The following is a 27,416-nucleotide window of genomic DNA, read 5'->3' on the forward strand; positions in this document are numbered from 1 at the left end:
ATAAAGATCCAACTCAGGTGGAAAGTTATAGACCTATTTCCCTCATAAATACTGATGTCAAGATCTTTGCTACAATAATAGCAAATAGGATGAAAACCATACTACCCGATATAATAGACCCCGATCAAATAGGTTTTGTACCAGGTAGAATCTCCTCTGATAACACCAGATGTATTATTGACATCATAGACTTGGCTAATAGAACAAAAAAATTCTATAGTAACGGTGGACTCTGAGAAAGCGTTTGATAGAGTGGATTGGGTTTTTATGAGTAAAACCCTGAAAAAATTTGGATTCTGGGGTTGGATCCATCGAGCCATAATGTCTCTATATACCGGTCCTTCGGCGAGGACAGTGGGCTCTAATATCTGCGCTGACTGGTTCAATTTGTATAATGGAACAAGACAGGGCTGCCCACTGTCCCCTATTCTCTACATAATTACTATGGACATTTTGGCTAATAAAATAAGATCTAACCAACATATAAGAGGGATAACTATCAAACATAGAGATTTGAAACTGAAACTGTACGCTGACGATCTAATTTTGACCTTTACCGATCCTATTAAATCTATCAAGGCTTTTATGGAGGTAGTAAAGGAATATAGTGAAATTTCAAACTATAAATTAAATAAAGATAAAACATCATATTAGATATTAATTTAAATACAGCCGCCAGGACCCACCTACAAGATTTCTATAACTTTAAATGGGCTAAAAATAGTAAAATAGTATCCCATATTTAGGGATATTTTTGACAACTAATCCCTCAGAATTAATGCAGATTAACTTTCTGAGCAACTTTAGGGACATGTCTAAAGCTCTGAACAGATGGAAAAAAATAGAAATTTCTTGGTGGGGAAGGATGGATTTACTTTCCTAAGTGGGCATATATGTTCCGAATGCTTCCCATAAGAATACCTAGACCATGGCTCGACATGATTCAAAATTTGGTCACTAATTATATTTGGAAAAACAAGAGACCCATTATAAATAAAATACTCCTGGCACAAAAAATTAAAGAAGGAGGCTTGGGTTTTCCAACAATTAACGATATATATCTGGCAAACGAGTTCTTCCATATTTACCGAACCCAGTTGGAAAGTGTTAAGAATGAGGGGTGGTATATCCTAGAAAGGGAGATATGTCAGGTCCAAGACCTAAGTTCTCTACTCTGGTAAAGTTCTGCTGATCCTAAAGTCCGACTTATAAGAAAATCTAATATATGTATAGATTCAATACTAGAAAATTGGCAGATTATAAAAAGGAAGTGTAATATAGAAACCAAAATCCCCTTAACTCTTAAAATTGAATTAATACCATACTATGTAACAGACTTGAACTTAAAGAGTTGGATTTCTAGTGGATTGTCCAGACTGACCAGTTGTTTGTAAACGATACAATTAAACCATTCCCACAACTGAAGCAGGAATTTCGGTTACCTAATAAGGAATTATTCACATATTTGAGATTAAAAAACTTCTTAAACCAAAAGATTGAGCATAATCTACAAGTCGGGGCTAGGCTGATATGTTTAATATTAAACAATAAGACAGTAAACAGAGTATCCACTTCAGCAATGCATGATATCCTAAAACTGGATGCACCTCCTGTCATTACTTATTTGCAAAAATGGGAGAAAGAATGAAAAATAAAAATTAATAAGGAAAATTGGTGTGCAGTTATATCCAGAACAGCTAAAAATATTCATTGTTTGAACTTACTGGAAACATTATATAAAGTAATAAATAGATGGTACCTTGTCCCTACCAGATTAGCCAATATGTATAGCTCGACTTCACCACTATGTTGGAGATGTAAGCAACAGTTGGGCTATTTCATACATATTTGGTGGGAATGTGAGATTGTCAGAAACTTTTGGCAGGAAAGTTTTGTTACTCTTGATAAATTGATGTCTAAACCTATTCCTAAATTTCCAGAAAATGCTATTTTACTTTTAAATATTGATTGCATATCTCAGAAGGATTTGACTATTTACACTCATTTTATGATAGCAGTAAAGATAATAATAGCTAGAAATTGGAAAAATTCATTACCCTATTCTTTAGACAAACTCCTATCTCAGGTTAAGTTTCAATTGGGAATGGAATCCCAACTAGACAAGCTATATGGTAAAGATCTGAAAGCCAAAGACTATAGCACCTTTTGGCTAGAAAAGTTATAAAGTGAATATGGTGATTATGGTTGTCCCTGAGTGACAGAATGTCCAGGTCACACCTAAAGACTAAAGGGTGGAAAACTAGTATAAGACTCTAATGTGATCCTGGTACTCTGTAACCAATCTGTAGATCTCCCCTTGCTCTCCATTTGGCATGAAAGTTGATGTATTTGTATGTATATACTGTACTATGACCCTTTGTATGATTTCGATTGAAATCTGATTATCATGTTCTATGTAAGTAAGTAAGATAAATGTCTATTTTTGTATGAAAATAATAAAACTTATAAAAAATATATATATATTTCTATTCTATTAACATTTAAACAGAGCATTCCATCCCCCTGCTTCATTGCTTATCACTTGGCTTGTTTATATAATGCATTCCTTAGCTCAGGCTCAATGGCTGAAAGCAAGGAAATTATGTGTCTTTGTTATCCTGAAAATAGCAAAATGGAGTCCGCTCTGTTCTGATATACACTTTTAATTTCTATCATAGCACAAAATGTCTGCCGATATAAATATCCTGACAGCGGTAAATAATCCTCAACATATGAATACAGACAAAACATGTGCAAATGTGACTCTTGCTCTTAAGGAGTAGAACCACAGCAAGAAAAATCCCAAGTATTAAAAATAAATACACAAAAGATAAGGTATAAATGTTATACCTAACAAGTGGAGCGCTCTAAACAGTAGAGGGATTCACTCACCCCTTTAGTACAGTGACAGTCTTGAAAAAATGGACAGGAGCCTATGCAATATAAAAGGATCTATATTGTATAGTGTATTTGTTTTTTATTGTGGGTAAGGGGTATTCCACTTTTAGTGTTGAGCAGCTTTTACTTTTTGGGCACTGTAAAGTAACACTTTCTATCTCTTTTTAGAGAGAGTTTTTTATATTGATTAAAAATAAATAAATTAATCAAAATATTTGTGCTCTTCCTCTCCATGGTTCCACTCCTTAAACACAAAGTGTTTGGCGATGCAGATGCTATAACAGTATCACACTATATTGTATTTCCTTTATTTGTTACAGTGATACCAGCTGGATCCATATTCTGTTTGTATTTTATACTATCTTGTATGTGGTTGCCATTTTGGGAGGTAACTTGAGGGAAGCTGAGTATCCAAAAGTTAAGTTGATTTAATTATTTCCACAGGTAAATAGGTGGAAGTTGTATATTGCATTGTTCTACTCCTTAGGAGTGAGATTTATATTTGTTAACTTTTAATGTTTACAAATGAACTATATATATATATATATTTATATTTTTAGTTTTTAGTTAATATATAGCTTTGTCAGTGCCAAGAGTAATATGTACTGCCATTTTGAAAAAAAATATTGTTATGTTTTTAGACAGGCTTTTGCAGGAGACAGAACTTTTCCAGGAGTTTGTCTGAAATTAATCCTTATTGGCAACAGTGGAGATTCACTTTCGTAGCCCAGGAGGTTATTTCTGAGAAAAGCCCACATTATCTTTAAATGGTAGACATTTCTGTAGTTTGCCAACTAGGATTATGCATTTAATTTAATGTCATTACACAAGAGAGGAATTATGAAACACAGATTTGCAATAAGTGCCCTGACAGCCCTTTCAAGAAAAAATGATGTCAGACTGAAAGGAACTTAACATCGAACCGTACATACTAAATAACAAGTAAAAACTTTATTTCATTTTAAAAATGCACTTTTTAAAACAAGTGTGAATTATATGTTTAATATGTTTGTTTAGTTATGTCAAATGCAATTTCTGATTTGATTGTCAGATTTAATTATTTGAAGATTTTTTTCAACCACACTCTGGTATGTTTAAGCCAACCTTGATGTCAAAATAACATACCCCACTGACTTCATTTAAATACTTTCAAGCAACTGAACCAGGGAAAAACAAAATTTATGAGCAAAAATTGTCTTGCTAAGTACAACAGTCCTTTTTTTGAAGCTTATCCTGGCAAATAAGAAGAGAAAATGCTAACTTGGAATTTACGACAAGCTGAAGGAGCCAAAATAAATGTTTGTTGCACAAACCAATTGTATTTGCAGTCAACTGGCCAAATGTATGTAGCATAACTAAATATCAAGAATCCGAGGCTACATAATAAAACCAATTAAAAGAGCTGCAGCCAGTATATGGATGTTGTAATGTCTTATGCCTGCCAAACCTAGGAGACATGAGCTACATTTACCAAGTACTTTATTCATCTAATCCCAAGGTATTGTAACTCCCTCACCACATTGATGGATGATATGGGCAGGCATGTCTTTTAGTTCAAGGCATGAGTAAGAATACATTTTAGTTAGTCTATTCCAGACAACGTGACACTTTGATTATTGAAGATGTGTAATATGACAATGTAATCAACAGGGCCAGGGCAGGTTTATCCTGCAGCAAAGGCCAATGCTCCTCATAATATATGTCAACCTCTTCAAATGTGAAACTTTAAAGGACCACTATAGGCACCCAGACCACTTCAGCTCAGTGAAGTGGTCTGGGTGCCAGGTCCATCTAGCATTAACCCTGCCTGCTGTAAACATAGCAGTTTAAGAGAAACTGCTATGTTTACACTAGGGTTAATCCAACCTCTAGTGGCTGTCTCATTGACAGCAGCTAGGGGCGCTTCTGTGCTTCTCATTGTGATTTTCACAGTGAGAAGACGCCAGCGTCCATAGGAAAGCATTGAGTAATAGCATAGGAAAGCATAGGAAAGCATTGAGCTGCTCTTGCCGCGCATGCGCATTCAGCTGATGACGTCGGAAGGAGGAGGAGAGTCCCCAGTGCCAAGGGAGCCCGGTGCTGGAGAAAGGTAAGAGTTTAACCCCTTCCTCCCCCTAGAGCCCGGCGGGAGGGGGCCATGAGGGTAGGGGGGACCTATTACGAGTTCGTTTTCCTGGCACTATAGTGATCCTTTAACAATCAATTGAAGCTGGAAAGAAGTGGAATATAGTCACTATAGAGAAATTACAGACTAGACAATTTATGATACAGCCTAGGACACTGGATGATTCAAAAGCCCTGATCATAGCAGTATATAGTTCAAGGCTATTAATTTCTGTTCAGTTCATATCTGTATGATGCTTGTAATGACTATCATTTGGTACAGCATTTGTTTTGTACTGTATTTACCATGATGTCCTCCAGCTGTTGTCGAATGCCTACCTTGACATCCCAACATATGTGGTCCATGGCAGTGGGAGTGACTAATGTTAGTTTTAGACCATGCTTGACATTTCTTTTAATCTTTGATCATGTCTTCCACTAATACTTAGCAAGATAGCTGGACGTACATAGTTCTAAACAGTCAAGCTTAAAATGCTTTGACATAGGAAAATTGCAACAAGATAAGATTTTTATATATAGTTCAGCAATCTGCTCTTTATTAACATTCCAGTGGGATTTATTGTTTTGAACATTACCTTTCTTAGGAAAGAAATACAATGGAATACTCATAGCCTAAAAATATAAAATATGTTTACAATTTTGTTCAAGCTCTAGTCATAATAATGTTTGTGCTATTCATACTGGTTGGCTGATCTATTATATTGATAATATCAATGTGCTGACCTTTGGAAAATAAAAGGAACAATAAAACCTGCAACAATTATATGATATTGAAGGTTTGTGGCATTGCACATACTATTCTGGAAAAATAGAATTCCTGTATTTTCACTTTGCAATCTCCAGACCTCAGTTAAAGGGACATTTTCCTAATCACTCTAACAGTCTCTTAAATTATCATTATGGACGGTGTTGGTACTTTAATTATAAAGTGCCAGCAATGTCTGCAGCGCTTGAAATTTGTAAACAAAAGAGAACATATTTAGGCACATGGGAAGAAAAAGTGACATTGGCTTCACTTAAATGGACTTACAGTAAAGATGTCAAAATATAAAAACATTAACATTAAACTATGGGTGGCCTACATCCTGTTGCCAAAAAGGACAGGCTAGAATATGATAAGCTACATCATTTCACATTGAACACTATATCATTTCACATTGCATTCTACTTCTCTAATTGTGCCTATTTATAGAAAATTGCTAAAAGCTAATACCAGCCTACACCAAAATCGCATTCTGATGAAAATAGCTGGCAGTGCTGCTGTATATAGTAATATTAAAACATTTTATCAATATCCATTTACTCGTGGTTTCCCATAGAGACAAGAAGAATGATTGCAAGATATGGCCTTGCATCATTTTTAACTCTTGTAAAAAAAAAAAAAGACATTATATAGGAGCTAAATCTAATGTGCATCTCTCATGCCTGGCTTACAAAAATCAGATTTAACTGTTTTGTTCTAAGAATGCAATTTACCCTGCAACTAAGTGTCTCCATTTTAGTTCCCTGTCAACTGGCAGTCATAATACAGACAGCATACAGAGGAGAAATAATAAAACAATGTTCATATTCCTGTTCTCATTTGCAATGCATGCCCTAGATCGGGATGTCATTTGTTAAAGGACCACTCCACACCCCAAAAGTACTTCAGCACTTCTATGAGAAATCAGCACTTTTATAAATTTGCAAGGGAACACCCCCTTGGCTGTAAATCAAACAGCCAGGGAGTATTCCTTCCTACTTCTGTTAGCTCCCCTGAGCTAGCGGAAGTGGCAGACATGCTCTACTTGAGCGTGCCTGCCTCCCTACTCACCAGTTCCTATGCTCCAGACCTCATAACAGACGTGTATGCAAGGGCATGAGCTGACGCACGTACACGTATCATGCATCTGTGTGCATGTGTGCATGAGCCCGAGCGCACGTGTGCACATGTGCACCAATTCAAGGGCTTCTCAATGAGAAGCCTCTGATTCGTTATTTTCCTGTGAAGCGACTACAAGTCTCTTCCGTGAAAAAAGGGGAGGGCTTGTTAAGGCTGCAGTTCATAAGATCTGCAGCCTTTGCAAGCTCTTTAAGCATATACCCCTAATGAATACAGTGATTATTTTCCCCATGTGGTAAGTGGAGTGGTCCTTTAAATATTTGGTATGTATTTAAAGGTAAATGGAGCATCACATAAAAAGGTTAACACAAGGTACAAGTAGTTTTCAATGTTTTATTTAAAGCGGCACTGTTACACTGAACTTACCTTTCTCCTATTGTTTCCTCTTCTCTTCCTTTCTCAGAATATGCTCTTCTTTTCTTCATTTCTGATCTATTTCCAGAGAAGTGACAGTTCCCTTTGAAAGAAAGCTTGCATTGTAGTGAATGTCATGGGTTGGAGTAAAACTTGACAAAGGCCCCTGTATGGGTCAAAATATTTCTATTTCTGCATTGTTCTAATAAAACTGCGACTTTGAGTGCCTGGACCATACTATTTGTCACTATGAGTCAGAGTAAAGTCATAGTTTAGAGGAGCAATCGAAATAATTAGTATAGTTAGTTCCTAATTGTTCATTGATATGTGCTGAAATATAGGAAGGAGCAGGAAAATAAGGTTATGTAACCCAAAACGTAACTCCTTTTATACCGCTCAGTGAATTCAAATATTAAATAAATTCAGCAATGTAGATTTAGCCATCTGACTTGGAGAACATTATAGACACAACAAATGTACCTTGCCTTGTGCGTCTTAGAGTGAGGTTATGCTTTCCAATTTTTACTCGGTGTAATCTAGTACTTGCAGTGATATTTGACCATTTTATTGAACCTATTAATCTCTATAACTATCTGAATTATGCATCAACAAAAGCAGTGAAACAAATCAAGAAAACCAAGAATGCAAAGACCACACAAGTGACAGACAGTGTTACATTATTATTAGTTTTAAAAAAATATGTGTTACTCAAGCACACCAATCAAACCCTCCATCCTACCCTGCTGGTTTTAATTTTCTAATAAAAAAATGTATTTGTTGAGTTGTAGTTTAGCTTTTAGCTTTCTACAGTAGAAATCTAACTTGAAGATCAACTCCCAGAAATACTTTGGACCATAAAGCAGTATTGTCCACGTTTTTATAGGATAAGCTCAGCATTGCAATAGAATGTTTAAGAAATACTCTGGGTACCTAACAACTTTATCATAATGAAGTTAATATCATAATGAAGTTGTTATGGGGTAAGGAGGTTCCAGACACTAGCTTACTTCAAGGGGTTAAACTGTTAACAAACAGTTTGGCCCCAAAGTCTTCAAACCAGCGCCAATCCATTTTGCTCCCGTTTCGTTGACTCTCTCAGCCTATCAGTAGCTCCCAGTTCACACATTGGAGTGAACAGGACACGTACCTTTTTCACTCTGTTTTGTGAATAGGGAGTTACTGAATGGCTAAGAGTGCCAGCTGATCGAGCCCTCGGACTGGAACAGAAGTTTATTGGCAACGGATTGAAGATTTTGAGTTTTAAAAAATGTGTTAATGGTTTAACCCATTAGAGGTAAGCTGACCTGTGCGATCTCCTCACACCATAACAACTTCTTTCTAATTTAAGAAGCTTTATCACTTGTTGGTTAGAGGAGATCTCAGTACAAAGTTACAGAGCCTGGGGATATAAAGCACATGTAGCAGCATTTCTCATTTCCTATTTTCTCATTTCCTATTTCCGATTTGATTCATTATTAAAACATTTAATAATAATACTAATACTAAAAAATGTTTAATACTATTATCTGTATAATGCATTCAACATAGTACTTCAACTCTGGGCATTTGTGTTACTTTATCACCTTAAACAAAAAGTAACTTGACAGTAACATGGATTTGCATACAGGATATAGCTGCTCTTCTGTTTCTTTAATATGTTTCTTTCAAAATTATGTCTAATTCACCCACTGCATGTTAAAATATGTCATACATAAAGCATTGTATGTTAATTCATATGTTTCTCTACAGCTACCTTGCAAGATCATTGCCATCCTTTTGCATTTCTTCTTCTTAAGTGCTTTTGCCTGGATGCTGGTGGAAGGGCTCCATCTTTACAGCATGGTGATCAAGGTGTTTGGATCGGAGGAGAGCAAGCATCTCTATTATTATGGAATTGGATGGGGTATGCATCTTTTAATATCTATCCATCTATCAAAGTCTCACTTACCTTATTTTACAAGTCTTTGCATGCCTTTAGTGACAGAATGCTCACTGTAGGGTCACCTCTGTGCATATATTTACTAGAGGGACACTGTAGGCATTCTAACTTGTGGTGCTATCCTTCCATTCAGTGTTAAACCATTATTAATGTTTTAATGATAAACAAGTGTCCCCAGCAGCACAACACCTCTGTGATCTATGGGCTTATGAGAAATCAGTGGCAACCAGTGGCTGTGATTAGCTGAGAGTGTCCGCTGACAGCTTTTAGTCTATCACAGCGCTCACTGCTGGTATGAATCGGTATAACTAGAAGGAAGCATGAAATCGCTGCCTTAGCCTCCAGTAAGGACTGGGCTGTAGGGTGTTAAACACTGAATGAAGGGACAAAGCTAGGATACTCTGGGCACTATAACCAATTCAATGAGGTGAGTTATGTTGCCTACAGTGTCCCTTTAATTTACATCACTCTATCACTTTCTATCACACTGCTCTCTCAACCAGTGCTGTCTAACTCATTCATGGATAATTTGTGATGAACATGCTAAAGGTGAAACCAATACTTAAAAATATGCAATTTTGTCCCACCTAGAGTAAATCATTAATCATTAAAAGTTATCTACATTTTTACACAAAAATACAGCATATTTACACTATACCAAAAGAGAAGATGATTAAGTCGTTAATACAGGCTACTTAATTTTCAGTTATCACTCTTCAGTGATAACAGATTTGGATTTTATTCCTTTATGATTATACCCACTGCAGTAATTGACTCAGATATGTACACATTCACTTACTAAGTGTTTCCATGAGTTGCACTGCTGCTAAAAAGAGTTACTGTCATTTGTCAGTTTAAAGATCTTCAGTAATTACTATCTCGGTAAAAAAACAAAACAAAAAAAAAACTATTTATTATTTTCTGCGATACACACACGTACAATAAGTGCATAAAATCATCAAGGTTCTATTTTCAAATATTGTACAGTTTGTAGCATAAATGCTGGTTAGAACAAATTAACTACAACTTGTTGCAAGATGTACAACTTAATATTTTTGCCAGCAGGAAGGATCAACAATTGCCTTCTCCACCTGCATATTTTTACAGATATAATGCACCAAACCAAAGAAAAGAAATACAATACCCAGATAGCTGGATATCAGTCTGCCTCTCTGTTATTTCTAAGTGGATGGATGCTCATTTTCTTAAACGTAACCTGTCCAAAACAGGGCTTCTCACCTTTCCTCCCTCAAGTGTTGCTACTTCTGTGTTTTGTCTCCTTCCAAGTCAATGGAACTACCATCAGTTCTACATTGCAGGGTCGCTGCCTAGGTTTTATCTTTGAATCCAACCCTTTCTTTCACCCCTCATGTCCAGTCACTGGCCAAATACTACCACCTCCATCTCAGAAACATAGCTCCCATCCAGCCTTATCTAATGATGGATGTTGTTGGTCGATGCTGCTATTATCTCTTGCTTTGACTACTGCAATCCGATTCTCACACAAGTATGTCCTGTTCAGGCCACTACTCTCTCCACTACTCTCTGCCAAAGATCTTTGTCTATTTTCTGTTCATACTAGCACCTCTGATGCCTGCCTTCAAGACTACTCTAAGGCTGCATCATTACTATGGAACTTCCTTCCCTGCTCCATTAGACTCGCACCCAGTCTCAGTTCCTTCAAAAGATCATTAAAAAAAAAAAAAAAACACTTCTTTAGGAAAGCATATCAGTTAAACTGTTAACAGTTTTCTCTTCCCACAACTTGGTAACCCACACTGCTTCCTCTCCTGAAACTATATCCCCCAAATAACTAACCCTGCATTGTAAACTATCCTAGTAATATTCTTTTTCCCCTGACCTAAAATACATGCTACCTTTACCTCTTTTGCCACTGTATCCCTCTAGATCAGGGGTAGTCAACCTGGTTCCTACCACCCACTAGTGGATGGTTTGGGATTTAATGTGGCCGGTGGTGGGTTCTGTGGAAAATGCCCTGTGGGCCTTGATGGCTGTGGGTCAAGACCGGCAGCGGAATTCCTTTCATCTCCCTTGCTGGTCCATGCAGAGCCAGCCTTGCTGTAAGCCCTCTTGGGCTGGTGAGGAGATCAAAGATCTCCCTCACTGTCCCACGGGCACTTAGTTCCAGCAGAGGCCGGTTACCATGGCAATGCTCCGATACAGTGCTGTGCTTGCAGGAGGACAGGCTGCAGTTGGAGGAGCTGGAGGCTAACGTGAACATGCCACCACTGGACCACCAGGACTTGCAGTATTATGTCCTCCTCCCTGGTAAAAGGTAAGAATAAGGGAGGGAGAGACATTAAGATAGATTTTCACATCTCACCCACCTACACACAGCATAGACCCTATGCACCCTTCACACACAAACACACACTACACCCCTAACACACACACACACTGTCCCACCTTACTATTTCTACCTCCTGTTTGATTGAAATGTCACAAGGTAGAGTATGAACACCACTGTAGATGCAGCAACCTATTTAATAAAAAAAAAACAAAAAGAAAAAAAAAAAACTCAATATTTATGCTGTGTCCGTTTTTGGAGCCTAATTCACTGCTTGATTTTGGAGCTGCTGCACAATAGCCCGATAGCTTTGGCCTTTGTCTTCATTGAAGATCTTCATTCCTAAGCCATCAAAAAGGCCAAAAAAAAAAAAACCCCACCATAATCCAATGCTATCACTCAGAAAAAGAAATTGCAACAGAAAACAAAATAAAGCACATCTTCGCCCTCCAGCCCTTCTAACTGGAGAGCTACAAGCAAAATGTGTGGAGAAAATCGGTTTGACATACAATGCTCAGTAAGAGCCAGGGCCGGATTAACATAGGGGCTGATGGAGCTGCAGCTCCAGGCCCAGGCCCATGGAATAGGCCCATTGATTTAAAAAAATTTTTTTTATTTTTTTTAAATGTTTTTTTTTTTTTTGTCCCCATGTCTCCAAGCTAGTGTCCCTAGTGTCTGTGGCCCTGGTGTCTCAGTGTCCCCATGTCTCAATGTCCCCCAGCCAGTGTCTCTAGTGTCTGTGTCCCCATGTCTTCAAGTGTCCCCTATTTTCCCAGTGTCTCCATATCTCCCCGTGTCCCCATGTCTCCCAGCCAGTGTCCCTGGTGTCTCAGTGCCCCCTAGTCTCCCAGTGCCCCCTAGTCACCCAGTCCCCCCAGCCTGCCAGTGTCTCACTGTCCCCATGTATCCTAGTGCCTCCATGTCTCCCAGTGCCTCAAGTGTCTCAATGTCCCCATACTCCAAGCTAGTGTCCCTAGTGTCTGTGGCCCTGGTGTATCAGTGTCCTCATGTCTCCCAGTGCCCCATGTCTCAATGTCCCCATGTCCCCCAGCCAGTGTCTCTAGTGTCTGTGTCCCCATGTCTTCAAGTGTCCCCTATTTTCCCAGTGTCTCCATGTCTCCCCGTGTCCCCATGTCTCCCAGCCAGTGTCCCTGGTGTCTCAGTGCCCCCTAGTCTCCCAGTGCCCCCTAGTCTCCCAGTCCCCCCAGCCTGCCAGTGTCTCACTGTCCCCATGTATCCTAGTGCCTCCATGTCTCCCAGTGCCTCAAGTGTCTCAATGTCCCCATACTCCAAGCTAGTGTCCCTAGTGTCTGTGGCCCTGGTGTATCAGTGTCCTCATGTCTCCCAGTACCCCATGTCTCAATGTCCCCATGTCCCCCAGCCAGTGTCTCTAGTGTCTGTGTCCCCATGTCTTCAAGTGTCCCCTATTTTCCCAGTGTCCCCATGTGTCCCAGCCAGTGTCCCCTAGTCTCCCAGTGTCACTGGTGTCTCCGTGTCCCTAGGTCTCCCAGTGTCCCCAGGTCTCCCCGTCTTCCTAGTGTCCTTGTGACATGGGGACCCTGGGCTACATGGGGACACAGGGAGACCTGGGGCATTGAGACACTGTGATACATAGGATCACTGGGAGACCTGGGGACACGACACTAGGTGACACTGGGAGACATGGGGCACTGAGACACTGATACATAGGAACACTGAGACCTGGAGTAATCGACACATGGGGGCACTGGGAGACATGGGGGCACTGGGAGGAATCCATCTATACAGCAGAATCAAACTAAGTAGTTTTTTTGGTGATTTTACATCATTTTCTCTTTTGTCACTCCTTGTGATTTTCATCATGTGATGTCACCCATACATATTTAATTATGCAAATTAGCAAGGCCGGTATGTTTTTCCAAGAAAGGTGGCAACCCTTACTACTTTTCACATACTCTTACTTAAGTATGGAAACTTAAGAGGGATGTATGGGAACAAAACTTGTGTGAACTGGCTGACAATGAATATAGTTAAAGGGACACTATAGTCACCAGAACACCTACAGCTTATTCAATTTGTTCTGGTGAGTAGAATCATTACCTTCAGGCTTTTTTCTGTAAACACTGCCTTTTCAGAGAAAATGCAGTGTTTACATTACAGCCTAGTGATAACTTCACTGGCCACTCCTTAGATGGCTGTTAAAGATCCTTCCTGGGTCATTGCTGCCTAAAATGCATCCAAACATTCAGTGTCTCCTCCCTCTGCATGCAGACACTGAACTTTCCTCATAGAGATTCATTGATTCAATTCATCTCTATGAGGAGATGCTGATTGGCCAGGGCTGTGTTTGAATCATGCTGGCTCTGACCTGCCTCTTTGGCAGTCTTGGATCAGGCCACCACTTTTAATGATGTCAGCAGACTGCTTGTTTTTCTGAGTCTAACAGCATGCAGAATTACAGCTTCAGGTTTGAATACAGTAAGATTTTGCTATATTTATGTAGGCATGAGGGGCCCAGGGGGGCTAGATGGTGGTGTTAACACTATAGGGTCATGAATTCATGTTTGTGTTCCTGACCCTATAGTGCTCCTTTAAGGTAATGCTGACTTTGGTCTCTCTAACACTGTGGCATGTTCCCTTTCTTCTACACTCACTACATACAGCTTTTCTCTGTCCCAGACTATATACCAGGAGCTTCTGCCTGCTAGTAAGAAGGTAAGGAGACAAGAGGACCAGCGAGTGCTAGTCCTTAGAAAGCGTTGAGTGAGCGCATCATTAGATGAATTTATGCCAAGCTCAGGGTGCTGTCTGCATAGTATGCCCTTAGTTGGCCAGCTGCATGATTGGCAGGCAGTCTGACATGCATTCATGCCAGGCTGGCCTAATTCTTTGGGCAGACATGTCCTCTTTTTGGGCATGTTCGCCCCTTTTGTCAGGTTACGTGATATGTGTAAGTGGCACACCCTTTTACCGTGCCCATTGACTTCCTGCTTGACTGGACACTGCTGTTAGGGGTTATAGATTTACTTGAAAGATGAAAGCATAAATTAGAGAGAGATTAGCCTAGGGTATGTGTTTTCTTATAGCTGCTGTTTTCTTTCTCTCCAGCACCATCTCCATCAGATACATGACGCTTGGGAGTGTTTTACTGTTTTTGGTCGATATCATTCTGTAATTAGGCCCATCATAATTGTCAGCACCAGGCCCACTGGGCTCTTAATCTGGCCCTGGTAAGAGCCCTGTGATTTGTTGTGTTGGGGGCTGTGTCAGAACTAAAAGAGAGAGGGCCATGGTCAACTGTTCTACAACTTAAAGGCAGGAGAAACCATTATTTAAAAAAATGTTTCTTATTTGAGAGAAGTGATTGGCGAGCATGAGGAGGTGAGTTGACTCCACATACACTATGTAATTACATGCTGGAGTCTCACAGTGCATTGTGCTGCAATCCACCGCAGCACTGAAATGGTTATGTGCTGTTGTATTTATGCCACAAGTGTTTTTTTTCTCTCTAGTTTATAAAGCTGTAAAGTCATTTAGTAAATTGCAGCTGGCATACCTATGGTTTCCTAGAGTGCTGGACTCAGCTCGGAACCTTTTACTATCTGGTACGGTACTAAAGTTATGTCAGTTAGTAAATTGCATTTTTGGCATCACTGGGCCACAACACTAATTTTAACAGTACTGGGGTCTTGTAATTTGATGTAATAATCCTTAATTGTCCTGCCTGTTGGTCCTCAGACTTTTGTATTAAACTTAAACAATCTATGGCACTCTTAGCTGCTGATGGGCTATTTTTTTGTAAAAATAGTAGAATATTTATTTCAAACATTGGTTTTATAGTAAGCACATAAACTTTGGGAAATATTGCTTGTTGATAGACTGCTGTGTAGGTTAATCAGAAATGTTAAATAATATTTACTTATCAATGTTCTTCATTTCTATTTTTTATTAATTCATTCATGTTTTACAGAATTATAAGGGATATTAAATATCACACTGTATCTCTTATCCTTTAAAGCGTTTCTACAGGTTCTGAAACATACGTGTAGAATTATAAAAACATTTGTAATATAAAGTCATTGTGAAAAAAAATAATTCATAATGGTCATATTCCTTGTCTACGTCATTTCTGAGAAATCTATTTCGATCTTCATGGAAATATAGATTCTTATGTAATATGTCTAGAGCAGTTATCTATGCACAACACACTCATACACTGATCAGCCACAACATTAAAACCACCTGCATAATATCATGTAGGTCTCCCTCTTTTGATGGTGGACAGGGGATATCATGGGTACTGTTTGGTGCATATTTGTGCCCTTTTAAATTATCTGATTTTGCTCAGAAACTATTTTTGGTACCTTGGTACCAAAATTGTATAGTGGTGAACGAACATTCTTCCGGAATTTGGTCATCCTGAAAATGTTTCTCTTTTCAGGAAAAATGGTTCAGTTGAGTCAAATTTTCTCACTGTGCACAAGTCTAACTATTACTCTTATCACCTAACAGACAAAGCTTTTTTTTTATTGCATGTTTTTGTTCCCACTGTCTAAAACTTAATTAACTACAGAATTCTTGTTTACCAGTAACATGGTTCTCTACTGATATTTCCTGTATATTGAACAATTCCACAATGACGCCAGCTTCCTGAACCATGTACAATGGGATCAAATTTTAATGTGCTCTCTCTTTTATTAATCACATTTAATTACCTTCTAAATCTAGCTACCTCCAGCAAAGAAATAGCTTTGTAATTTACTTCAGAAAACCATAGGTCGAATTAACATAATTATTGCTTCGCTTCTCAACTACAATAACTACCTCATTAATATCATTGCTATCTACAGACTTCCTCATTCCAACCCATCTTGAATACTCTCTAGACTAATTTTGTTTCTAACAATCCACAAATCTACTGCTCTTTTCAATAATTTCCTTAATCCTATAGGACTCAATCTTAGTTCTTAGGTTACAGATCTCAGAAGTCCAAATTACTTTCTCTGTTTGACTCATGACTAAATTGCCTCTCTTCTACTATTATCTTTATTTTACTATTTATTTTTCTATATATAACTTCCTTTTTATTTAGGGATACATTTCAGAAAGCCATATATGACAGAAAATGACACTATACGACCTCTACACAGCATTTTTTCAACTATTTTCCTTTAAAGGACCACTATAATGCCAGTAAAACAAACTCGTTTTCCTGGCACTATAGGGTCTTTAGGTCACCCCCACCCTCAGGGTCCCACTCCGCTGGGCTGAAAGGGGCTGAAGGGGTTAAACACTTACCTTTTTCCAGCGCTGGGCTCCCTCGGTGCTGGGAACTCTCCTCCCTCTGCCGACGTCAGCGCATTCAAACAGTCCATAGGAAAGCATTTCTCAATGCTTTCTTATGGATGTCCAGCGTCTTCTCACTGTGATTTTCACAGTGAGAAGCGCGGAAGCACCTCTAGCGGTTGTCAGTGAGACAGCCACTAGAGGCTGGATTAACCCTAGTGTAAACATAGCAGTTTCTCTGAAAATGCTATGTTTACAGCTGCAGGGTTAACACTAGATGAACACTAGATTAAGCTGAAGTGGTCTGGGTGCCTATAGTGGTCCTTTCACATGCTGATGCATCTTTCAAAGCATACAGTCTAGCTTATGTTAGTAATATGTCAAATCACTCTGTTCTCAGGTACTCTATGTTAAAACATTATGTTCTATGCAATATTTTTTTGTAACTAGAGTGTTAGTTAAAACCTTTGAGAAAAAAAAAACAATTATGCAGACCTCTCAACTGTTTCAATTTCTGAAGGACAAAGCCTATTTCAGGGTTCTTTCCTACTGTCCTAAGTTTTTTTCCCTGGTGTCCTTGTTTCGGGGATACCAGAGAACTGTTCCCGGAAAGCATAATAAGAATTGTAACATAAGGTGCACTTGTGCTACCCCAAGGGCACTAGGATGAGGGTAGCTACAAGGGTGATTTGCCTGTTCATTTGGCAGACTAGTCCCTTTTTTGCGGTTTCAGTGATGTTGGCATGTTAATTGCCTGTTACACTTCCCACTTGTTTCCCATTTTATGGGATGTTGCTCTGGAGGTATGATTATGTAACTTCTATATTAAAACTAGGGTATATCTCATAACATAAAATGCTTCATCAAATGTTTCTGTAGACATTTTTCTAACAAACTGGTGGTACCTTTCAAGAGAAAGACTATATAAATAAAGAATTGTGCATTTAGTAGGGACAATTAAAGCACCACATTGGTGGCATATGCACCGTAATCAATTCAGCTTGGCCCCTCTTTCAGTGGAAAAAGCTTCCACTCTAGCAATTTTGCTTTCTTCTGTAACAATGCCATTGAGAGACAGACACCACCTGGGCTTTCACTGCTGTCAAATTACATATGAAATGTATGTTACTTGTGGGAAGCTGTTGCTGATGCACTATGGCCAAGCCCCAGGAAAACCCAGCTTTTATCAAGATTTCTGAAAATGGTTCAACAAAGAAACCATGGAATGGTGCCATCAGCAAACCATCACAATAATTGATACAATTGGCTGTAGTGGTTATGGTGCTTAAACTGCCTATTTAATATACACTGAACAAAATTATAAATGCAACACTTTTGTTTTTGCCCCCATTTTTCATGAGCTGAACTCAAAGATCTAAGACTTTTACTATGTACAAAAAATGCCTGGACTCTCAAATATTGTTCACAAATCTGTATAAATCTGTGTTAGTGAGTATTTCTCCTTTGCTGAGATAATCCATCCACCTTACAGGTGTGGCATATCAAGATGCTGATTACACAGCATGATTATTGCAAAGGTGTGCCTTAGTCTGGCCACAATAAAAGGCCACTCTAAAATGTGCAGTTTTATCACACAGCACAATGCCACAGATGTCGCAAGTTTTGAGGGAGAGTGCAATTGGCATGCTGACTGCAGGAATGTCCACCAGAGCTGTTGCCCATGAATTGAATGTTCATTTTTCTACCATAAGCCATCTCTAAAGGCGTTTCAGAGAATTTGGCAGTACATCCATACGGCCTCACAACCGCAGACCACGTGTAACCACACCAGCCAAGGACCTCCACATCCAGCATCTTCACCTTCAAGATCCTCTGTGAACAGCCATCCGGAGAGCTGATGCAACAATCAGTTTGCAAACCAAAGAATTTCTGCACAAACTGTCATAAACCATCTCAGGGAAGCTTATCTGAATGCTTGTCATCCTCATCGGGGACTCGACCTGACTGCAGTTTGTCGTCGTAACCGACTTGAGTGGGCAAATGCTCACATTCGATGGCGTCTGGCACTTTGGAGAGGTGTTCTCTTCATGGATGAATCCTGGTTTTCACTGTACAGGGCATATGGCAGACAGCATGTATGGTGTCGTGTGGGTGATTGGCTTGCTGATGTCAATGTTGTGGATCGAGTGACCCATGGTGGTAGTGGGTTATGGTATGGGCAGGCGTATGTTATGGACAACGAACACAGGTGCATTTTATTGATGGCATTTTGAATGCACAGAGATACAGGGATGACATCCTGAGGCCCATTGTTGTGCTATTCATCCACAACCATCACCTTATGTGGCAGCATGATAATGCATGGCCCCATCTTGCAAGGATCTGTACACAATTCCTGGAAGCTGAAAACATCCCAGTTCTTCCATGGCCAGCATACTCACCGGACATGTCACCCATTGAGCATGTTTGTGATGCTCTGGATTGGCGTTTATGACAGCATGTTCCAGGTCCTGACAATAACCAGCAACTTCGCACAGCCATTGAAGAGGAGTGGACCAACATCCCACAGGCCACAATCAACAACCTGATCAACTCTATGCAAAGGAGATGTGTTGCACTGCGAGAGGCAAATGGTGGTCACCAGATACTGAATGGTTTTCAGTCCACCCAGACCTCCCTAATACAGTAAAACTGCACATTTTAGAGTGGCCTTTTATTGTGGCCAGACTACGGCACACCTGTGCAATAATCATGCCGCCTAATCAGCATCTTGATATGCCACACCTGTGAGGTGGATGGATCATCTCGGCAAAAGAGAAGTGCTCACTAACCCAGATTTAGACAGATTTGTGAACAATATTTGAGAGAAATATGCCTTTTGTGTACATAGAAAAAGTCTTACATCTTTGAGTTCAGCTCATGAAAAAGGGGGGCAAAAACAAAAGTGTTGCGTTTATAATTTTGTTCAGTGTATATATATTTTTGCTTTTATCAAATACCCAAAAAACATTAAAGGGACTCTATAGTCACCATATAAAAGCAAGAAAGACAGGTCCCCCAGCCTTCCTTCTTGCTTTTATATGAACTTTCATTCATTAAAAAAAAAAAAATCGGTGTTTTTATATTAAATACTTACCTCCGTTCCAGCGCCGAGCTCCCCGCTAGGCCGCGCCCCCTTTTTCGTCAAAATGACGAAATCGCGGGGCCCAATGGGACGGCTTCGCGCTGGACCAATCGCGTTCTTCATAGAGCGGCATTGAATGCCGCCCTATGAAGAACCTGAGCGCTTTACCGCGCATGTGCGCGGAATGCGCGTTCGCGAGCTGAGCTGTCTGACTGACAGCTCAGCTCGCTTTCTAAAATTATCAATAATAATTTAGGGCCCCCACCCGCCCTGTGCGGCGGGTGGGGGCCCTAAAATTATCAATGAGGGGGGGGACCTACTGTCCCCCCCCCGGCCCCCACCCCTGTGCGGCGGGTGGGGGCCCTAAAATTATCAATAAGGGGGGGGGACCTACTGTCCCCCCCCCGGCCCCCACCCCTGTGCGGCGGGTGGGGGCCCTAAAATGATCAGTAAGGGGGGGGACCTACTGTCCCCCCCCCCGGCCCCCACCCCTGAGCGGCGGGTGGGGGCCCTAAAATGATCAATAAGGGGGGGGACCTACTGTCCCCCCCCCGGCCCCCACCCCTGAGCGGCGGGTGGGGGCCCTAAAATTATCAATGAGGGGGGGGACCTACTGTCCCCCCCCCGGCCCCCACCCCTGTGCGGCGGGTGGGGGCCCTAAAATTATCAATAAGGGGGGGGGACCTACTGTCCCCCCCCCGGCCCCCACCCCTGTGCGGCGGGTGGGGGCCCTAAAATGATCAGTAAGGGGGGGGACCTACTGTCCCCCCCCCCGGCCCCCACCCCTGAGCGGCGGGTGGGGGCCCTAAAATGATCAATAAGGGGGGGACCTACTGTCCCCCCCCCGGCCCCCACCCCTGAGCGGCGGGTGGGGGCCCTAAAATTATCAATAAGGGGGGGGGACCTACTGTCCCCCCCCCGGCCCCCACCCCTGAGCGGCGGGTGGGGGCCCTAAAATTATCAATAAGGGGGGGGGGACCTATTGTCCCCCCCCGGCCCCCACCCCTGAGCGGCGGGTGGGGGCCCTAAAATTATCAATAAGGGGGGGGGACCTACTGTCCCCCCCCCGGCCCCCACCCCTGTGCGGCGGGTGGGGGCCCTAAAATGATCAGTAAGGGGGGGGACCTACTGTCCCCCCCCCCGGCCCCCACCCCTGAGCGGCGGGTGGGGGCCCTAAAATGATCAATAAGGGGGGGGACCTACTGTCCCCCCCCCGGCCCCCACCCCTGAGCGGCGGGTGGGGGCCCTAAAATTATCAATAAGGGGGGGGGACCTACTGTCCCCCCCCCGGCCCCCACCCCTGAGCGGCGGGTGGGGGCCCTAAAATTATCAATAAGGGGGGGGGACCTACTGTCCCCCCCCCGGCCCCCACCCCTGAGCGGCGGGTGGGGGCCCTAAAATTATCAATAAGGGGGGGGGGACCTATTGTCCCCCCCCGGCCCCCACCCCTGAGCGGTGGGTGGGGGCCCTAAATACAAAGGGGGGGGGGACCCTAGTTAACCCTCCCCCCCCCCAAAAAAAAATATCTCCCTACCTACCCCCCTCACCCTAAAAATAATGAGGGGGGACCATTAACTAAAAACCTGTAAAAAAATGAGATAAAATCAACTTACCATTCGATGTTTTCTTTCTTCTAAAATCTTCTTTCTTCAGCCCCAAAAAAGGCCAAATAAAAATCCATAATAACCGACGCAATTAAAAAAAAAAAAAGAAAAACCGAGCGCAAAAAAAAATAATCCATCTTCACCCATGGAGGGCTCCGCGCAGACTGAGCTCCGCAGGGCGGGGGAAGGCTTATAAAGCCTTGCCCCGCCCTGCAATTAGGCTAAGAACACTCTGATTGGTGGGTTTAAGCCAATCAGAGTGCTCTTTGTCATTTTACAAGCGTGGGAAAGTTCTTTGGAATTTTCCCACGCTTGTAAAATGACACAGAGCACTGTGATTGGATGGATTTCAAGCCATCCAATCACAGTGCTCTGTGTCATTTTACAAGCGTGGGAAAGTTCTTTGGAATTTTCCCACGCTTGTAAAATGACAAAGAGCACTGTGATTGGATGGATTTCAAGCCATCCAATCACCGTGCTCTGTGTCATTTTACAAGCGTGGGAAAGTTCTTTGGAATTTTCCCACGCTTGTAAAATGACAAAGAGCACTGTGATTGGATGGATTTCAAGCCATCCAATCACAGTGCTCTTTGTCATTTTACAAGCGTGGGAAAGTTCTTTGGAATTTTCCCACGCTTGTAAAATGACACAGAGCAATGTGATTGGATGGCTTGAAATCCATCCAATCACAGTGCTCTGTGTCATTTTACAAGCGTGGGAAAATTCCAAAGAACTTTCCCACGCTTGTAAAATGACAAAGAGCACTGTGATTGGATGGATTTCAAGCCATCCAATCACATTGCTCTGTGTCATTTTACAAGCGTGGGAAAATTCCAAAGAACTTTCCCACGCTTGTAAAATGACAAAGAGCACTCTGATTGGCTTAAACCCACCAATCAGAGTGTTCTTAGCCTAATTGCAGGGCGGGGCAAGGCTTTATAAGCCTTCCCCCGCCCTGCGGAGCTCAGTCTGCGCGGAGCCCTCCATGGGTGAAGATGGATTATTTTTTTTGCGCTCGGGTTTTTTTTTTTTTTTTTTTATTGCGTCGGTTATTATGGATTTTTATTTGGCCTTTTTTGGGGCTGAAGAAAGAAGATTTTAGAAGAAAGAAAACATCGAATGGTAAGTTGTTTTTATCTTATTTTTTTTTTCTTTACAGGTTTTTAGTTAAAGGGTCCCCCCTCATTATTTTTAGGGTGAGGGGGTAGGTAGGGAGATAAGTTTTTTTTTTTTTTGGGGGGGGGGGGGGGGGGAGAGGGTTAACTAGGGTCCCCACCCCCTTTGTATTTACGGCCCCCACCCACCGCTCAGGGGTGGGGGCCGGGGGGGGACAATAGGTCCCCCCCTATTGATAATTTTAGGGCCCCCACCCACCGCTCAGGGGTGGGGGCTGGGGGGGGGCAGTAGGTCCCCCCCCTTATTGTGAATTTTAGGGCCCCCACCCGCCGCACAGGGGTGGGGGCCGGGGGGGGACAGTAGGTCCCCCCCCTATTGATAATTTTAGGGCCCCCACCCACCGCTCAGGGGTGGGGGCTGGGGGGGGGCAGTAGGTCCCCCCCCTTATTGTGAATTTTAGGGCCCCCACCCGCCGCACAGGGGTGGGGGCCGGGGGGGGACAGTAGGTCCCCCCCCTATTGTGAATTTTAGGGCCCCCACCCACCGCTCAGGGGTGGGGGCCGGGGGGGGGCAGTAGGTCCCCCCCCTTATTGTGAATTTTAGGGCCCCCACCCGCCGCACAGGGGTGGGGGCCGGGGGGGGACAGTAGGTCCCCCCCCTATTGTGAATTTTAGGGCCCCCACCCACCGCTCAGGGGTGGGGGCCGGGGGGGGGCAGTAGGTCCCCCCCCTTATTGTGAATTTTAGGGCCCCCACCCACCGCTCAGGGGTGGGGGCCGGGGGGGGGGCAGTAGGCCCCCCCCCCCTTATTGTGAATTTTAGGGCCCCCACCCGCCGCACAGGGGTGGGGGCCGGGGGGGGGCAGTATGTCCCCCCCTTATTTTTTATTTTAAGGCCCCCACCCACCGCACAGGGGTGGGGGCCGGGGGGGGACAATAGGTCCCCCCTTATTGATAATTTTAGTGCCCCCACCCGCCGCACAGGGGTGGGGGCCGGGGGGGCAGTATGTGCCACCCTTATTTTTAGGGCCCCCACTCACCGCTCAGGGGTGGGGGCCGGGGGGGGGGGGAGGAGAGTAGGTCCCCCCCCCCCTTCAACCACTATTGTGGCCAGACAGCATCCCTGTGGGTTCGGGCTTCAGCTGTCAGCTGAAGCCACGCCCACAGCAGTGCTGACAGGCTGTCAGCACACAAAGCGCGTTCACAGTGCTTTGTGTGCTGATAGCCCGTCTGATGCATTCACCCAGAATGCATCGGACGAGAGGCCTTTTTAGGGCCTCTGAACTCGGAAGTCCCTCTGGTGGCCGTCTGATTGACTGCAACAAGAGGTGTTCCAAGCTTCCAATGTAAACACTGCATTTTCTCAGAAAATACAGTGCTTACAAGAAAAAGGCTCCGGGTAGCTGTAGCACTCACCTAAACAACCTCATTAAGCTGAAGTTGTTCAGGTGACTATAGTGTCCCTTTAAAATAAACACTTATAGTACAAATATTTTGAAAACTGCATATAATACCTAAGTTGATTAATTGTCAAGGCTCTAAGTAGACATGGGTATTCATTTTATGTCAAGCTGCAGCTTATCTGGTTGATTGTTTGTTTGCATTCCCAGACTTTGAGCTGAACTGTAGTTAATTCACAAATCAAATGAAACTTGCAATGTTCAAGCATGGTTTGTTTGGATTTGTGATTCTGATATCTACCCTGGGTGCCAAAAAAGTTTATGACTGATGGGAAAAAAAATCATTAATTAGGGACAGTCACTAAATGTTAATTTTATTCACAGATCAAATGAGAGATGCCCAATAGAGTGAGAAAAATACTAACCATAAACACACACACATATTTTCATGTATTTTATTTATATGTCTTGTTTTTTTTTTTAATTTAGAACCTTTTAAAGGTGGATTTTTTTTGGTTTTGTATCATTATGTTAAATTATCCCCCGTATTTAACAAATATATGTATATTTTTACGAGAGGTATAATATATAATTAAATGTAGAAATCCACACCTCTTTAACTTGCAACCGAGCACCTCCCTGACAGTCATTGACAGATTTACCGTTTGATTAATTAAAGTCTTTAGTAGACCTTCCCCCAGTGTATTTTTTATTTTTGTTTTGTTTGTCTTAAATGCATACAGGTACAGTGACAATAAACTTTTAAACCTTGGAAATCTATTCAGAAGAACTTATATGTAGCAAGTGGAAGCACTAATCTTAGTGCTGCTGTCTTTTTCCAGTGCTATCTAGTCTGCCTATTTATCTGATCTGCCATCACTGCTCTAGCCTTATGCAGGAATAGTGATGTACCGAACTGTCCGCCGGCGAACAGTTCCCGGCGAACTTAGCGTGTTCGCGTTTGCCGCGGTGGGCGGACACATGCGCAGTTCGATCCGCCCCCTATTCGTCATCATTGGGCAAACTTTGACCCTGTGCCTCTCGGTCAGCAGACATATTCCAGCCAATCAGCAGCACTCCCTCCCTTCCACACCCTCCAACCTCCCTCCAAGCATCCATTTTCGATTCATTCGGAAGATGCATGCTTAGTGAGAGGAGGGAAAGTTTAGCTGCTGCTGATTAGATAGGGAAATTGATAGCTAGGCTAGGGTATTCAGTGTCCACTACAATCCTGAAGGACTCATCTGATCTCTGCTGTAAGGACAGCACCCCAAAAAGCCCTTTTTAGGGCTATAACATCAGGCTGCTTTTTTTTTTTTTTTTTCCTGTGTAATGTAATTGCAGGTGCCTGCCTGCCAGCTTCTGTGTGAGGTTCACATTGGATACTGTGCCTATTTGCCCAGTGCCACCACTCATATCTGTTTTAACAATAGGTTAAGCTTTACATTTAAAATAAATATTTTTTTTTCACTGTAATAGAAGAGCAGTTGCCTGCCTGCCAGCTTCTGTGTGAGGTTGGATGCCTTGCCCATTTGCACAGTCAGTGCCACCACTCATATCTGTTTTAACAATTGGTTAAACTTTAGATTTAAAATAAATAATTTTTTTTCACTGTAATAGAAGAGCAGTTGCCTGCCTGCCAGCTTCTGTGTCAGGTTGGATGCCTTGCCCATTTGCACAGTCAGTGCCACCACTCATATCTGTTTTAACAATTGGTTAAGCTTTAGATTTTAAAGAAATCATTTTTTTCACTGTAATAGAAGAGCAGTTGCCTGCCTGCCAGCTTCTGTGTGAGGTTCACATTGGATACTGTGCCCACTAGCCCAGTGCCACCACTCATATCTGTTTTAACAATTGGTTAAGCTTTAGATTTAAAATAAATAATTTTTTTTCACTGTAATAGAAGAGCAGTTGCCTGCCTGCCAGCTTCTGTGTCAGGTTGGATGCCTTGCCCATTTGCACAGTCAGTGCCACCACTCATATCTGTTTTAACAATAGCTTAAGCTTTAGATTTTAAAGAAATCATTTTTTTCACTGTAATAGAAGATCAGTTAGTTGTCTGCAAGCGTCTGGGTGTCAGGCCTACTTCAGCGTGTGCTCTGCAGACCTGTGCCAGCGTGCTTTGACAGTTGCCAATCCTATCTGGTGTCTCTTTAGCGTGCTTTTACAAAGAAAAAAGGTTTCCAGTGTAAGCTAATAGCAGACAGTCAGTGTCCTTCAAGCGGCTCTGTCAGGCCTTCCATCAGCGTGTGCCCTGCACAACCCTGCCAGCGTGCTTTGACAGTTGCCACTCATATCTTGTGTCTCTATAGCGTGCTTTTACAACCAAAATTTTGTTTCCACTGTAATAGAAGAGCAGTTGCCTGCCTGCCAGCTTCTGTGTGAGGTTCACATTGGATACTGTGCCCACTAGCCCAGTGCCACCACTCATATCTGTTTTAACAATTGGTTAAGCTTTAGATTTAAAATAAATATTTTTTTTCACTGTAATAGAAGAGCAGTTAGTTGTCTGCAAGCGTCTGTGTTTCAGGCCTACTTCAGCGTGTGCTCTGCAGACCTGTGCCAGCGTGCTTTGACAGTTGCCACTCATATCTTGTGTCTCTATAGCGTGCTTTTACAACAAAAATTTTGTTTCCACTGTAATAGAAGAGCAGTTGCCTGCCTGCCAGCTTCTGTGTGAGGTTCACATTGGATACTGTGCCCACTAGCCCAGTGCCACCACTCATATCTGTTTTAACAATTGGTTAAGCTTTAGATTTAAAATAAATATTTTTTTTTCACTGTAATAGAAGAGCAGTTAGTTGTCTGCAAGCGTCTGTGTTTCAGGCCTACTTCAGCGTGTGCTCTGCAGACCTGTGCCAGCGTGCTTTGACAGTTGCCACTCATATCTTGTGTCTCTATAGCGTGCTTTTACAACCAAAATTTTGTTTCCACTGTAATAGAAGAGCAGTTGCCTGCCAGCTTCTGTGTGAGGTTCACATTGGATACTGTGCCTATTTGCCCAGTACCACCACTCATATCTGTTTTGACAATTGGTTAAGCTTTACATTTAAAATAAATATTTTTTTTTCACTGTAATAGAAGAGCAGTTAGTTGTCTGCAAGCGTCTGTGTTTCAGGCCTACTTCAGCGTGTGCTCTGCAGACCTGTGCCAGCGTGCTTTGACAGTTGCCACTCATATCTTGTGTCTCTATAGCGTGCTTTTACAACCAAAATTTGGTTTCCACTGTAATAGAAGAGCAGTTGCCTGCCAGCTTCTGTGTGAGGTTCACATTGGATACTGTGCCTATTTGCCCAGTGCCACCACTCATATCTGTTTTAACAATTGGTTAAGCTTTAGATTTAAAATAAATAATTTTTTTTCACTGTAATAGAAGAGCAGTTGCCTGCCTGCCAGCTTCTGTGTCAGGTTGGATGCCTTGCCCATTTGCACAGTCAGTGCCA

The 27,416-nt window shown here is 42.2% G+C and overlaps 1 protein-coding gene across 1 annotated transcript in view; it reads left to right on the plus strand.

Annotated features, from left to right (window-relative positions):
* The window catches only part of ADGRD1 (adhesion G protein-coupled receptor D1), a 612,495-nt gene that overhangs the window by 363,804 nt on the left and 221,275 nt on the right, over positions 1 to 27,416 (plus strand). The window contains exon 19 of the mRNA XM_063457024.1: positions 9,008 to 9,161. Within this exon, the coding sequence (XP_063313094.1) occupies positions 9,008 to 9,161 (154 nt within the window). The remainder of the gene's footprint in view (positions 1 to 9,007; positions 9,162 to 27,416) is intronic.

The sequence above is a fragment of the Pelobates fuscus genome, chromosome 5 (assembly GCF_036172605.1).
Source record: "Pelobates fuscus isolate aPelFus1 chromosome 5, aPelFus1.pri, whole genome shotgun sequence".
In the NCBI taxonomy this organism is placed as follows: domain Eukaryota; kingdom Metazoa; phylum Chordata; class Amphibia; order Anura; family Pelobatidae; genus Pelobates; species Pelobates fuscus.